We start from the raw sequence: 16,474 nt of genomic DNA on the forward strand, positions 1-16,474 counted from the left end.
GGAGGACAAGATGACCATGGAACCGGAGCAGGAAGGAAGGAGAAAGGGAATAAAAAGAAACATTTCACGGAGATGCTATTGCGTCCAGCCCCGACCGTGCGGAGAAAAGGACTGAAAGGCGATGTCGCGAGGAGCTCAGGAGGGTGGGGTAAAAATAAAAGGACTAGAAATTAAATTTATGCTTTTTGACAAAAGTGCTCCGGTCCCGTCCCGGAGGACAGAATGTCCCACAAGTATGGAGGAAAGGGGACAGGGCATAGGCGTATTACTGACACTGTCTGGTATCAAGTTAGTAAGAAAAGCATGCAAAAGCTAGGAATGTTAATACATAAGTTAAGGGAGAGTTTCGGAGTCCACAGGCTCCTGGAGTAATATGTAGTGATCGTAGCACGATCAAAATTGTAGACTCACTCCCATTACTAACCAGTACCAAATACTGAAGGAACAAACCATTTAGAATTCCAAGTACCAACGGAAACCCAAGACACTGGATGGTGGTAATTTTGCTCACGGATCTGAGCATAGAAAGGGTTCTTTCTAGCATCAAAGCCACAGACTACCGTAGCATTGGACTGTTCTGATGCCGGACACAGAGGAATTGACTAATTTCTTATGGATATGTTCCTTTATATGATACAATTCAGAGGAAAATGTGACAAATTGAAAACTACAAAAAAACCTATAACCAGAGCAATTGTCACATGCTCCATAACATATGGGGACGGAGGATGGGCTGCAGCCAGGCCTGTTCTTTTAACACACATTTCTAGAATTATTGGAGCTATAGAGTCAAGACACTAAAGATATAAGACATGTACTTAGAAATCCTTAACAATACAAGGCAATACATACTGCAGCCTTACGGGGGAAAATGCAGGTTGACCGGTTTAATTGAAAAGATTTGCACTGGGGCAGCTGGACCTACATGAGAAAGACAGAGGAGCTAGGCACATGGCAGGCTTGCATTTGGCATGATCACAGAGCTTTTGCATCAGAGTCCGACTTCAAGGTTTAAAAATCTAGGGCATACCTCAAATAATGTGGCTGTTTAATTCTTAGAAATTTTTAAATGTTTCTAAATCTTTTGGAGGTACTGGAGGACCCTTGTTCCAGTCATCTTCAGGATAAGCTTCAAAGTTTGATGTATCACCTTCGTGGGATACCTTCGGCTTTATAGGAGGCTATTGAAAAGTAAACATAAAATAGATTATATCTCTGTGACATTTTATTATACTTTTCAATTGTTGCTTTTCAATAGTCAATGAAAAATATTACTAAGGCAGCAGCTGGTGTGAGTACTACAAGGAGATCCAAGTCCCTTTAGTAATTATAACTTAAATAAGAACCTTTAAAATTTAGGAGAAAGACAGACATGCAAGAAAAAAGGAACATTCATTGCATACAATATCAAATCTACTGTCAGTTAACACTGGGCATCAAAGGGCAGAGGCTGCTTTGTATTACTAATCGTGAACTGAAGCTACAGCATGGCTTAAACTGGAGAGCATCATTAGGACAAACATACAAGTCCAAATAAAGTAGTCCTGTTATTGTCCATATGCGTATATGTGCACATTCCATTCCTAATTCGCAGGGGCAGGTGACACTCAAAGGGTTACATTTAAAACAGACAACAAAATAAAACACATGCCAGGAGTCTACATGTTTTTCTCTTATGCACTACATATGCTGATGGAAACTTTACAGAAAAGAAATGAGTTTGTATCCTGATTAAAATATACCTCAGTCGCACAGTTCAATAGTCTTGGAAAGACAACCCCACCATTGGGCTCTGCCCCAATACCGTCATTACTGCGCAAGGGCATCCATCATATTTTTTCACATTTTAGTGGTAATAACAAGTACTCAATACTTTAATATTTAAAATGATATCTTGCTGCCTTCTTGCCTCTGCAATTGGTTAATCAATTTCAGGGGGTGAGCTCCTATAAAGGCTTTATTTCTATGGTGCTAGCGTCTGATAATTATGTGGTGTGTGCGCTATAAAAGCATATACATTCTCAGGTCATGTACTGGATCAGAGCTATATGCAAAATATTTTGTTCAGTTTCCAATGAAGTGGGATAGCTTAATGGAGGTTTAAGTGACAATTAAGTTGCCTTACCTCCAGGCTAATTTGGGCAGCCTTGCTGATAAGGAGCATCATACTCTGGGGGCCAGGAGATTGCAGTGAACGAGAGTCTGACTGAGGAAAACGAGTACACATTAAGGGTGCCCTCTTACGCCTTCACTTTCCGCACAGACAATGGGAACTGTGCTCAGCATCCTCTTGCACATCGGCCGTAACACTACAAGACATACATTACTCACTGTAATCACATTTCTGATGATTGTATCTGCTTAGATTCACATGCTGTGCATATAGTCCGACATCTAGTGGTAATAGCGGAGTATTGTATTTTTTTTGAAGATCGAAAAGTGAGGTCAACATGGGCTTGACTAACATTATCCCAAACGTGACGTGTAGTGTACCCAAAATTCTTCACGTGTCTAGGTCCCACTGCTTATTTTTCTTCTGCCGTGAAGCAGCCTTACAGAGTATGAGCGGGTACAGAAGAAAGAAGATGTAAGATGTCTATTTTCCATCTACTCCAAGAGGGGTGGAAGGATGGCTCATGTGAATCTAAGCAGATACAATCATCAGAAATACGATTACGGTGAGTAATGTCTGTTTCTGATGCTTGTGAATCTGCTTAGATTCACATGCTGGGCATAGACTAGCAAGCATTACCAGGAGATGGTGGTCGTAGGTGTGAAGGAACAGTAGCAAAGAGATGTCTTAGCACTGCTTGTCCCACCTGAGAATCTGACTTAGGAGTGTGTGTCTAAGTACTAGTGTTGTGTAAAGGTGTGTACAGGACTCCAGGTTGCTGCTTTGCAAATGGAATCTAGAGGAACATTTGCAATGAATGCTATGGTAGCCCCCTATCCCAGATTAGAGTGAGCTCTAGGCGTAAAGGGTAGGTCTCTCTTGGCAAGAGTAACAGTGTGATGCAATTAACAATCCATTTGGAAATAGCCGATTTAGAGACGGGGCCCCCTTCTCTACCAGCTGCCACAGAGACAAAGAATTGGTTTGTCTTTCTCAGTGGCTTCGTTTTGTCAAGGTAGTACATGACTGCCCTCCTCACATCTAGCTTATGTAAGAGTCTTTCTGCCAAGTTAGTGGAATTTTTTTAAAGAAAGTTGGATGTTCGATTGATTGGTTCACATGGAACTTCGAGATGAATTTAGGCGCAAAACGTGGGTGTGTGCGCAAAACCACCTTGTTTTTGTGAATAGTATAAATGGGTCCTGAACAGAAAGGTCCTTCAGTTCACTAACTCTTCTTAGGTGATGGCCACCAAAAAGGCAGTCTTATAGGTGAGGGCCTTAAGGCTGGCCTTGTAGATGGTTTGCAAAAGGAGGACCTATTTATCTTTTGAGTAAAACATTCAAGTCCCATCCAGGATGTGGGTGAAGTCTCTTTACCCCTTCCATGAATGCCTTAATGACAGGAATCTTCCACCACGAAACCTTGCTCTGGGATGTGGTGTACGCAGAGAGCGACCAGGTGGACCTTTAGGGAATTGAAAACAAGTCCTGAATCTAATAGGTGGGTTAGATAAAGGACAATATGTTTAGGGGAGCAGTCAATCGGGTTGACGTTGTTAGCATTGCACCAGACAACAAAGCGTTTCCACTTATTGGAGTAACAATATCCGGTGTCGAGTTTTCATGCTTCCCCGAGTATGTCCATACATCTCTGAGTGAGTTGGAGTTGTTCAAACTCTATGACTTCAGGCATCAGGCTACCAAGTTGAGTGTTTGGGGCAATGGATGTAGCGTTTCCCCCTGGTCCTGCAACAGCATGCTGTCCGGGCATGGCAGTTTCCTGGGGGGGCTGCAACTGACATTTCCATGAGATGAGAACCATGGCTGTTGAGGCCACATTGGTGCATCTTGTGCACTATCTTGTTGAGAAGGGCAATCGGGATGCGGGGGTGTGGGGGGAGCGAGGGGAGCGGCGTAGGAAAATCTCCTAGACCATGTTATCCAGAGACCTTGTTCTTTGGAGCATTTCTGTGGGTACCCGGGGGTACAATCTGGGCATTGAGATGTTCTCCAGAGTCGCGAACAAGTTGATGTCTGGAAAACCCCATTGCAAAGACATTGAGCAGAATGTGCTCTTGCAAGCGCCACTCATACTCTACGGGTAGATCGAAGTCTCTGCTGAGCACGTCTGCCAGCAGATTGTGTTCTCCTGGAACATGTGATAGGAGGAACATATCGTGTTTGAGTGCCCACTTCCAGATGTTCTGGGACAGTTTGGAAAGCCCTAGAGAGTGAGTGCCCCCCTGCTTGTTCAGGTTGCACATGGCTGTGGTACTGTCTGTAAAGACGAGAACTGTCTTCCCCTGTAGATGTGCTTGGAAGGCTTTCAGGGCTTTGAACAGTGAAAGTGGTTCCAACAGATTGAGTTATTGGAAGCTATTGATGGGGGGCAACATGCCATGCAATATTTGTTGAAGGAGGTGAGCTCCAGACCAGAGAGGCGTCCTTGGTGAGAGTGTCCTCTACTATGGGGGTTGTTAAAGGTTTTTCCCTACATAAGTTTTTCCTTTGACCACCACTGCAGAGACTGTATGAGGGCTCTCGAGACAACCAACAGATCGCCCCACTGGCCGCTGGCCTGACACAATTGGCTCGAAAGCCACTCCTGCATGGGGTGCATGCTCAGACGAGCATGTGGAACTAGGAAGAGCATGACACCATCATTCCTAGCAGTCGCATGGCTTTGTGTTCAGTTACCCGGTGACTGGCTACATGATGAGGGTCTGGAACAGCATGTTTTGAGCCCTCTCGTTGGAGGGGAAGACAAGCCTGTCCTTATGTCTGAATGAGGACCCCCAGACATGGTTCGACTTGACTGGGAACCAGACTTGACCTCTTCTTGTTGATAGAGAACTCTAGATTGAAAAGGAGATCCACTGTCTGAGTATTCGCCAGACAAGTTCCGTACGAGTCCCCGGTTATAAGCCAGTCGTCGAGGTAAGGATACATGGGGATGGACTGCCTGTGCAGGTGAGCCGCCGCTACTGCTAGTATCTTTGTAAACATCCTAGCGGCTGAGGCAATGCCGAACGGGAAAATCTTGAACTGATAGTGTGTGTCCTCCACCTTGAACCGGAGGTACTTTCTGTGCACTGGCAACATTGAAATATGAAAGTATGTACCTTTCATGTCCAAACAGTCCATGTAATCCCCCTGCCGCAGCAGTGGGATTACTTCCTGAAGAGTCATCATCCTAAACTTCTGAGCTTTGATATATTTATTTGCAGGACGCAGATCTAAAACAGGGCGTATGGCTAGATCCTTTTTGGGTACAAGTTCATATATTGAATAAATAGCCTTGTTTACCTGGAGATGAGGGACAACTTTGACGGTGTCCTTTTCCAGCAGGACCTGGACCTCGTCCCAAGGGATGCACAGATGGTCTGGTGACAGTCGATTGCTTCCGGGTGGATGGTAGCGGGGCAGCTGGAGGAACTCAATGCAGTACCCGTGGGCAACGGTCTTGAGTACCCACTGATCTGATGTGATCCCCTCCCACGCGTGGGTAAAAGATGTTAGACACTCCCCGCCAAGTCATTTGGAGGCTGGGGAGCCTCTAGAAGCAGAGTTCCTGCTCCTGCCTTACACACACTTACACACACACACACACACACACTCTTTGTAAAGCACCGGGGGAACCCTGTCCGGAAGCTCATTTGGATCACACCCAAGCCATATTGTCCTTGAGAAGAACGGGAGAAGGTCTGCCCATGAAAGGGCCGGCAGGTGTTGAAACTGCCTCGCTGGACAAAGGCCATGGTCGAGATCTGATTTACGTTTTTTTAAGGTCACATGCTCTTTCTTGGCGGTTTCCATAGTCTCATCAATCGCTTTGCCGAAAAGGTTAGATTCTTCCAATGGCAACTGATCATGGAAGCCTTGGTAACCAGTCTAAAACCTGAATTCTTCAGACAGGCATGGCATTTGAGAAGGGTCCCCTGGGGGAGGGTATGCCCTGTGGTCTCGGCAGAATCCAATGTATTCTTAAGCATATTCTGGGCGACTTGCCGGCCTTCCACGACCGCGCCCAAAAATGGTGGGTGCACACGGGTTCTGGGACATCTTGGAAGCCCTCCTGGACAAGGCCCCACTGAATGTCACTGTAGCTTGCCAGGAGTTTGGTATTATTGGCTATCCTTGTGGAAAATGTGGCAAAGGTGGAGACACACTTGCAGAGGACGTTCAATTTCTTGCAGTCCTCGTCATGAGGGGATTCTGACAAGGACAGTGGTACCCCCACCCTTTTCCGTTTAGTAGTGACGACCAAGGAGTACGGGACGGCATGGCCCTTGATGTACAGCAGGTCTGAAGGAGCTGGGCGGAACATTTTCTTCATATGGGGATTAACCACACAAGTGCGATGGTGTGAGGAATAAGGGGCCAGACTCTTCTTGACTGAGTTCAACAAAGGGATAGCTTGGCTGACCAGAGTCTTTTCCCTAAGGATACTTTCCAAGAAGTCCAAGTTGGGGACGTCTTCTTGTGTGGTAATCTTAAAGTGATCTGTAACAGAAACAGAATGTTAGATTTACTATTGTTGTTCCCCAGGTGTCTGCGAAGAAAGGGGAGTGCCCACACACAGTTTGGAATCTTAAAGTGATCCGCAGCTCTTTTAAGAAGGTTATTAAACAGCATCTGGTTGTCCATAGGCGAATCCCTGGTTTGGGAGGCAGGGGGAGCGTCCAGAAAAATGTTCACTGGGTCAGGGTAATGTGGCGGGGAGGAGGATGGATTTCTATGAAGGCCAGTTTCCCTGGTCATCAGAGGGGTTCCAGTTTGCGTCCTGATAAGTAGGGTCTTGGCCATCCGGCCTGGGGTCCGGGACATAGAAAACATACTGATTAGGGTCATCCGGGTCATCCAGAAAAACATCCACCTGGGATTCCTGATGAGATTCCACCAGGTAAGAGAATTGAGCACCTGGGGAGTGGAGCCTCTGCGACTTATTAGGGACAGGGGTCAACATCCTTATGTCTCTTTAAAATGGTCTCAAACTGGCCTGAGAAATTAATGAACTCTGCCATTTTAGTCATACACGCCTCAAACTTGCCCCAGGTCCATTCAGATGGGTCGGAGGGTTCTGGAGGGGGCAAAACGCTGTTCAGAGTGGCTGGGTGCTGGTGCAGGGGTGTAGAAAGAGAAGAGGCCACATAATAGCCCTCAGGCAATTTGGCGAACTAGCTTTTGAACATTTCTCACTAAAGCTTCGGGTGTATTTGACAAGTGGGCCTGTCTCTGAGCATCTTTAAACACTACTGCATTTTTCGGCGCAATGTCTTTTGCCGGTGCTGCATCTTTCGACGCCACCTTGACGAAGGACCTAGATTTAGTGGACCTGTCCACTACAGAGGAGTTAATGCCATGGAGGCAGGTGCTCAGAGGGTATCTAACTGCGAAGTTCTGAAGGCCCGCTGAAGACTTTGACGGGCCTGCAGGTACAGAAGCTTTCCTCGATGGCTCTGCCAAGGGAAGTGTAGAGGTTGTGTGCATTAGAGCAGGCGGTGGGTGCATGTGTGTCCCTGTTGCGTGGATGTGACTTACCCATCGCACTGCATGCTTGTCGGGGTCAGAGACAGACATGTGGGAGCGCAAGGGCTCCACACTGCCTCAGAATTCGAGCTGTGGCTGCCGACAGATTCCTCGTCTGAGGCGACGGTGGGGGAAGTGACTCTGCATAGCATAGGCCGCCCAACCTTTTGTACGCCTGGGGTCAGGGTCTTGGGTTGAAAGAGCTTACAGGTTTTATAGTTATGCTCGTCGTGATCTCAGGGGAGACACTGATTGCATCGGTGATCGGTGTCCTTCCAGGGGAATTTGCCGTTGCAAGACGGACAGAATTTAAAAAGGCGTCCTCTCCATAGCAGAGGGAAACGGCAGCCAGACCACAGGAAAGGAGAGAGAAAGGGTGAAGAAAAAGCTTTCTCTAGAGAAGTCAGTACAAACAGGGCTCCACTCGCCAAACTAAAGTCTGGGCCGGAGGGCTGTATGCACAGGATGCGATTCTAAGCAGATTCACTAGCATCAGAAATGGAGCATCCAATGCCAACTTTAGTTCCAGTTTTTTCCCCACCTACCTTGCTCGTCAGGAAGCATCTCTTTGCTCTTGACTCCCCGTTATGTCACCTATGAGGACTTCAGCACATTCTGGTGTTGCATTTACCTGCTTCAGGACTACCAATAAAAAAACTTCCTTTGGCCTTAAAAGGGTCAAACATTCTGAGCTGCCTGTGACTAGCTGAACTGCTCATCCACTTTGGTTGTTTTGTTAAACATGGATTAGGCTTAGTATGTTAATAGGACAAACGGTGGAAGGAATAATATAAGATTGAAAATGTTGATTTGAACGGCATGGACTGAGTAAGGATTTAAGGAAAACAGCATACAGGGTAAAGGTTTCCCCCGCAAAATAACTTGATTCAAGAAACGGGTCATTTAAATTACCTTAAGTTTTCGTACAGGAACATCATCCCAATCTATAGATCTGAACCACCGATGTCGCTTCACATCATCTGCACCATTCTAAAAAACAATAACAAAAATGCTGATTGATACACAGATTTATACCTCAAAATGTTTTAATGCATTTGATCAAATATAAATAATGTAAAACAAATCATAAATGAAAATGAACAATGCTACATATTTAGTCATACATTTATCTCATTCCATTGAATCTCAAAATGTTGCATACACCTTTGAAGTAGGCAGACTTGTCCACTGACTGGAAGGTCTAATGTAGATACAAAAAACCCCAAACCATTCAGCAAAAAAATGAAAGAAAAAAAAACAACCCCCCGCCCCCCCAACCCATAAATATATTTTTATGTATACAGGAATTCACTATTTTCATAGCAGAAAATGGTTGTTCGGTCTTTGGATCCACTGTGACCTATTGTGTGTGGATTTGCTTGATGTCCACATGGCTTACCCTTAAGAGAAGCTACACTTAAGCTCCCAACTGGAATAAAGCTACGCTCAAGCTCCCAATTGGGATAAACAATTAAACAGTCAGATGATCGTAGATCAGGTAGGGAGTTAATAGGCAGACCTCAAGCCTGAACTATGAACTAAGCACCAGGAAGGGCAGGGTTTGAAATTAAGGTTTGTTGATCAGGAGCTAAATGCAGCACATGGGTATCTGGCATCACCCAGCAAGCAGAAGCTAGCTCAGGGGATGGTGCGTTAGTACATAGCGTGGCACAAATTTAATTTTCACATGTGAGGCAAAGTATTGCCCTTTGTTTTTCATGACCTACAGTAATCTGTTGGCCCTGGGGAACTGTAGGGTCTGGTGACATTTTCCGGTCCAATCGGATCGGCCACATGCAGAGATAAATAGAGTAAGGAGCAGCGGTGCAGTTGGTAGCCATAACCGCAGCTTAGAGGGTAACCTCAGGGTGCACCTGGTACCAGTCTGAAGACACGGGATGAGAAATCCCTCTGACAGTCTTAGAGTTCTGAATCACTACCTCGGTCAACGCTCCGGGACAAGGCTATACTGAGCCCACAGCCTGGAGGCCAGTATTAGCCCCATGAGAGTGAACTTCAGTCACTGGTGTGGTACCTATTTATTTATTTATTTAATTTAAATATTTATATTGCGCCGGTAACTCGCGAGCCTCGGGGCGCAGAAACAAGGACACGAAAACAGACAGACTGTGATTAGACAGAGCGGACGGGACAATCACATAGATTTAAACTGACTGAGGTTTGGGCAGTGAGGCAGTTTATTTGAAGATGTGGGTTTTTACCCGTTTGCGAAAGCGCAGATAGTTGGTTTCACTTCTAAGGTGATCTGGTAGGTTGTTCCAAAGGTTGGCTGCAAGGGTCGGAAAGGCTGTGCCTAAGCCACTTTTGAGTTTGTGTGGTGCCGTTGCGATTTTACCAAGTTGGGATGATCTCAGTGTTCTATTAGGAACGTATGGTTTGATCCTTGTTTTTAAGTAGGTTGGTGCCTTTCCGTAGATACATCTGAACGATTGTTAAGGTCTTGAAATGCACCCGGTCTTCGATTTTCAGCCAATGAAGCTCCCTTCTGGAGTTGCTGATATGCTCTGTTCTAGTTTTGAGCTTGACAATTCTTACTGCGTTGTTCTGTACAATTTTGTAGCTTTGTAGGCATTGCTTGGAGGCACCCAGGACTAAGGCGTTGCCATAGTCGAGTCGCAACAAGATGGTGGCTCTTGCTATGGTCGCGCAGTTTTCCTCAGATATGAAGGGTCTGATGGCTTTTATTAGACGGAGGTGGTAAGCACAGTTTATTTTGATGAACTGTACTTGGGTGTCTGCCCCCAAGGATGCTTCCAGCAGCATACCAAGGGTTTTAACCTTGCTTAGGACCGGTATCGGGGTATCTTTAATGTGGAAGGATGTGTAGGATGAGGATAGCTCACCTAGCCTCTGCAGACCTTCGAGGAATCCTCCAGCATCTAGGGGCACGCAAAAACCTGTTCCAAAACCTAGAGATGGAAAACCTGTTGAAAAACGAACACCTAGAGATGGAAATTCATTCCACTGAAATTCAGCAGCAGATAAAGTTTAAAATCTAAGAACACTACACATTAAAAAAGAAAAAAAATATTCCTATAGGCACCAGATAACACTGTCAATGTTGCAATGTTATGTCATTTGGTTATGTTATGTTATTTGGAAATGTATATAGCGTTCTATACATCAATGGTATGACCTCAAAGCGCTGGTAGGTTGACTGCCCTCGGGGACCGTAGTCCACGTCAGTTGAGATGGTAGGGTGTTGTATGATGTAGGGTGCTTGGTGCACCAGTTGTGTGCAACTGATGTAATTGCCCGATGGTAGCTGAATCCCAGCATTAGGTGTGGTGGTATTGATATCAGTTGAGTGTGTGCAGTCTGGCGGGTGGACACCAAGACTGGGTTCTGGCTGTGTTAGGCCTGTAGGACGCTTATGTGTGCCACTAGGCTGGTTTGCCATGGGATATAGCTGCGTTTTATTAGAATGATGAGGTGTTCATGGGGTAATGTTTGTATGTGAGCAGCTAGGCCAAAATTGATTGAGGGGGTGTACCTGCACTCTAACTGTGTGATGATGTAGAGTAGAGAGTAAGAACAGTGATATGGGAGGTGAGTGTTTGGGTGGAGTTATGATCCAATGAGATCGATATTCCGTATTTCAGGCATGCAGTTGCTTAATAGCGAATTAATAAGCGTATTCAGTGAGGACATTGTTCGGGATCTCATTGAGCATTAGTCATCGGGTTGCTAGGGTTCAATCGCTTCAGATGGTTAGGATTGATATTACGGAAAGAGACGTTTTTAGAGCTTTGCAGAACGTCGAATATGAGGGGGAAGCGAGTTCCACGGAGTTGGGGCAAAGGATGAGAAGGCGGATCCTCCGATCCTGACAGAGTTGGAGGTTGGAATCACTAGAAGGAGGGCAGTGCTTGATCTTGCGGTGCGGGATAGGAGGTATGGTTTTATCTTTTCTTGTAGGTATAATGGGCTGGTCTTGTGCACTGCTCGGTGAGTGATGCATATGGTCTTGAAGGTGGCCCGTCGCCCGACTGGGAGCCAGTGGAGGGTTCGGAGAGCTGGTGAGATGTGGTCTCTTTGGTCCAGGGCAGGGAGGAGTTAAGCAGCAGCGTTTTGGGCTCTTTGGAGTTTGTTGAGTTGGCATGCTGGGGGGCTCCTAGGTATAGGGAGTTGGCATATTGCATGTGCCCGATTGTGCTTTGTTAGCCATATCTCACATTCAGCCGGATTGTGCTTAGTTAGCCATATCTCAAACTTAACCTGAATGTGCTTAATTAGCCATATCTCACATTTAGCCCGATATGTTTAGCCATACCTCAAACTTAGCCCGATTGTGTTTAATTAGTATATCCTGCATTCAGCCTGACTGTGTTTAGTTAGCCATATCTTGCACTTAGCCTGATTGTGCTTAGTTCTATCTCGCAGTTAGCCTGATTGTGTTTAGTTAGCCATATCTTGCACTACGCCCGATTGTGCTTAGTTAGCCATATCTCGCATTTAGGCCGATTGCTTTCCAAACCACAAGTTTAAGTGTTACGGCACTTACTGTTGTTTCCCCATTTTAGGCCACACCTTGCACTGGGGCCTGCATCTGTAACCATACAATCTCCATCCCTTTTCTTTCTGCACTTACCAGACTCACCCCGTTTGTCGCCTTAAACCAGAACTTGCCACCTGTTGGCTACACCTTCACTGTTTGTTGCTTGTTATTTATTATCTACTATTTATCAGTTTTCCTTTTCTCTGCACTTTCCACTGCTCCCCCCCTCCTTTGCATTTCTCCCCCTTTTTCCCCCTCTCCCATGCACTTGCACATTCTCAATGTCACTGGGCCACTAGTAAGATCGTTGTTTTGTTGCTCCCTTGTACCCCTCCCTTGCCTTGTCGTGCTCTGAATGTGTAAGAGCGCAATATAAATCAAAAAATGACTTCAATTCTGTCAGCTAGCCATATCTCACACTTGAGCAGATTGTGTGAGCTAATCATATCTTGCACATGGGCAAATTGCATTATTCAATCATATCCCACACTTAGGCAAATTGTGTTTTAGCCCTACTTGATTTTAGATCAGCTGTGTTAGCCATATTTTACTTCGAGGCAAAAGACAGGAAACCAACTTTCAACAATTATAGAAAGGTAGGAATCCCTACAGGGAACCTCAACAACTGCAAGTAGGACAGCACCCAGAATCAGACTAGTTGGATAAAACCACCCCACAGGGAGAAACCAGGACCCCAACTGAGTCCTACCCATCATCTACCAGTTCTCAGCGCAACTACCCAAACCCATCTCATCAAGTCCGCACCCAGCATCAGACCACCGCCAACCAAATCGGGAAACCACCACTGAAAGAAACCCAAAACTAACAAGGTGGACAACCACAAGGCAGACAGAAATACAGAATAAACATAGGAGGGACTACACCCCTATACCCCAAATGACGGGAAGCCCCTCAAAACTGCAAGACAGTAACCAAATAATCCTAGATGACGAGAAGCCACTCGCAACCGTGAGGCAGTAACCAAATAAACCCAGATCATGGGAAGCCACTCGCAACCATGAGGCAGTAAGCAAATAACCCCAGATCACAGGAAGCCACTCACAACCGTGAGGCAACCAGAAAAATACCAGAAGACCCGACCATGTCACGTCAGAAAATCAGCCGACATGAGAGAAAACAACAAGAAAGGATATCCAAACGAATCACAACAGACCCCTAACCTGACAAATTCCAGATCATCATCAGAACACACAGCCACGACCATCAGAGGAATAAGTCACCCGGAAAACCAGACTAAAATATCTCTACCTTACACCGTACCTCGCAACAACTGGATCAGCAGAACAGATGCTCGTACACGACAGCATGATGAAGGGACCCCATAGGAAAAAGGCAGAATCAACTGAAAGGATGAGAAGCTGCACCCTCATTCCATAAATCACCAAAGCCCAGGAGAACCGCCAATGCCAACCTGAATTGGAAGTGGAGCCTGAAATGGCCATGAACCCAATTAAAAAACTAACTGACCTAAAGGTGAAACCAGAATAACTGAACACTCAAAAACTCAAAGACAACAAGGAGAACCACCAACAAAACCACTCAAAGATGCAAACCAGAACAAATCAATTGACTACAAAGAGAAAACTACATTGCAATATAATCAACATCAGATCTATGTCCAAACACGGAACCGAGATCTACAACCTACTCTACGACGGGGGAGTTGACATCCTATTCATCACAGAAACTTATCTAGCTAAGAACTACAAAGTCATACTATACAGCTGCCCAACGGATAACTTCAAATGCAAACACGTGAACAGGAAAGGAAAAAAGGTGGAGGACTTGCTGTAGCATACAAAGAACACCTACAATTCAAAACAGCAGAGCCATTTAAACATCCAGAACTGTGGATCAATCATCCACCACCTTACTACGGGTCCACAGTCAATCCTTACATTCATACTCTTCTACAGGCCTCTAACATACGCTGCCGCCTTCACAGAAGCAGTCACCAATCTAGCCATCAAACATGATCATTTTCAGGGACTTCAACATATGGTTCGAAAAAGAACACCAACTCGCAGAAAACCTTAATCAAACAACTCAAGACCATGAACCTTTGACAGATAGTGAAAGGAGCGATACACCCGAGAAGCAATCTTCGCTAAAAAAAAAAAAAGCAAAACAGATCACAACAGCGGTGCCCAGCCAAATATGGAGTTACTACCTCTTCATCCCTTTTGTCATCCAAATACCATCAAACCCATCCAAAAATCTGGAAAAGAAACTGGAAAACGATCAAGAACAGAAACCTAGAAGAACTAGAAACGGCAAAGCCAACGGCCATATCATTGGATGTGACAGACAGAAAAGCAAACCTGTTCCAGAAATGGATTTCAGAAACAATAGATGCCATCTGCCCAGAAAAACGCCTCATCCCCTCAAGAAGGCATTGGCTAGATGGTTCATTCAACCCCCCACCTAAAAACAATGAAAATAACTGCAAACTAGAACATGATTGGAGCAAAAACTATGACTAGGGCAAAAGCGTAAAATACAGACTACAAATTCAATCATACAAATCCGAAATTAGAAAAAGCTAAAAAGAAGCACAATGACGAACGGAAAAGCCACCAACACCTAAAGAGTTATTCAACATCGCAAATGAGTTGAGAAACCCACACGGATGCAATTACTCACCAGTACCCTCCCCACTCCAAGAACAAAATCTCCAATATCCATGAGTCGTACAAAGCAGACCAATCGACCAAACAATGCACCAGCCACCACCATGACCACAAAACTGAATGGGCTGCTTCCAACAGATGTCAAGAGACAAACTACTTAGCCTGGTTAAAAAGAGTAACAAGGCAGGTTCCCAAATAGATCCCTGTCCTCCAGACATCTATAAATCTATACCTGCACAGGACATACCATTCGGAATATTACCTAAACCTCTTCAATCAATCACTTACAACAGGTAGAATTACCAAGAGAATTCAAAACGGCCTACATCAACCTCTGCTCAAAGACAAAACGGGCGATGTGGAAGACCTCTCAAACATCCCATACCCGGCAAAACGATTAGAAATCTACATCTATGAACAACTACTAGAGCAGCCTAGTTTCTTGGAATAGGGTAACCGTCTGGACAAACCAGACCAATCAAGGTAGCATTCGTGGCGGTCAAGACTAGGTGTCAGGAGGGGTGAGGGTGATCAACAGCCCACAATGCGCACATACACACACAGCAAGGACACTACACATTACTCTCAGTCAGGTGTATATCAAAAATACATATACATTTATTAAAGGCCTTTTAAATCAAACGCAAGCAGAGATCAGCAGCAATACTTAAACCCATACAACAACACTACTATAAAACATATATACAGTTTTTTTTATTGTTTATATAACAAAACCTTTACAAAAAAATGTTTCTTAATATAAAGCAAAATAAAAATACATATCTTAAATCAATCTATTTCAATTCATATAGTTCTAAAATCACATTATAAAACCAAAACATTTCAACAATTTAAAAAGAAAAGGAAAGGACATTTATATTCTTTTCCAAGCATCATCTCAACCTTGTCTCAGACCCAAGCTAATATTCTTACACTAGACAAAGAGATTACCATTACATAGAACACAACCATATTCTAGTCTGCAGTACTTAAACTTCTGTATTCTAATCACATCACATTACACCTTGGCCATGGCGATAACGCTTAGCTATTTAAGATTAAAATTCATTAGTGTTAGATTATAAGCATGAGATAACAAAAAGGATAGTTCATCATCGATTTCACTTGTGTTCTAAAATCCATAATTACTGAAGGTCAGGCCTTGTGATAGCAGTTCTCCTCCCCAATGTTACGGCGATTAAATCGCATCCATGTCCCCTTTCGTTTTACTGATCAAAGCTTCATCAATGATGACCAAGAGTTGGATTAACCTTAACAGAAGCCCTTGGCTAGTCCCCCACTTACATCACTGCCACAAGGACTGTTTCCGTGTGGTGGAATCTGTATACAAAAATGAGCCAAATATCACCACCCGCTGTAAAGCAAAAAATGGGCAGGTCATTGTCAGATGTTTAAGAGTTTCCAGCTCACTAGGTTGGGTACAGAAACGACATCTCCCAGTTACAATATCAGCCTCTTTGTCACCCCAATATTGGAGTCTTTCATTGGTCATCAGCTGGTTCAGTTTGAAACGTAGGTAGACCTTTCTGACTACACTGCACGGAAAAATCTGTAGATAACATGCGCGTACACCCAATTTTCTGCTAAATCTTGCATACTCGTAAAAGGGCTTGCTGTTACCCATTTTATTCAGCATGAA

At 44.7% G+C, this 16,474-nt stretch overlaps 1 protein-coding gene across 1 annotated transcript in view; it reads right to left on the minus strand.

The window, feature by feature from the left end:
* PRKX (protein kinase cAMP-dependent X-linked catalytic subunit) overlaps window positions 1–16,474 on the minus strand; it is a 545,345-nt gene that overhangs the window by 23,110 nt on the left and 505,761 nt on the right. Inside the window, exons 7-8 of the mRNA XM_069640599.1 lie at window positions 8,557–8,634; window positions 1,031–1,181 (exon numbers count right to left, since the gene is read on the minus strand). Coding sequence (XP_069496700.1) covers window positions 1,056–1,181; window positions 8,557–8,634 — 204 coding nt within the window. The 3' untranslated portion in view covers window positions 1,031–1,055. The remainder of the gene's footprint in view (window positions 1–1,030; window positions 1,182–8,556; window positions 8,635–16,474) is intronic.

Source organism: Ambystoma mexicanum, chromosome 7q (assembly GCF_040938575.1).
Source record: "Ambystoma mexicanum isolate Mex_15411 chromosome 7q, UKY_AmexF1_1, whole genome shotgun sequence".
Classification (NCBI taxonomy): Eukaryota; Metazoa; Chordata; class Amphibia; order Caudata; family Ambystomatidae; genus Ambystoma; species Ambystoma mexicanum.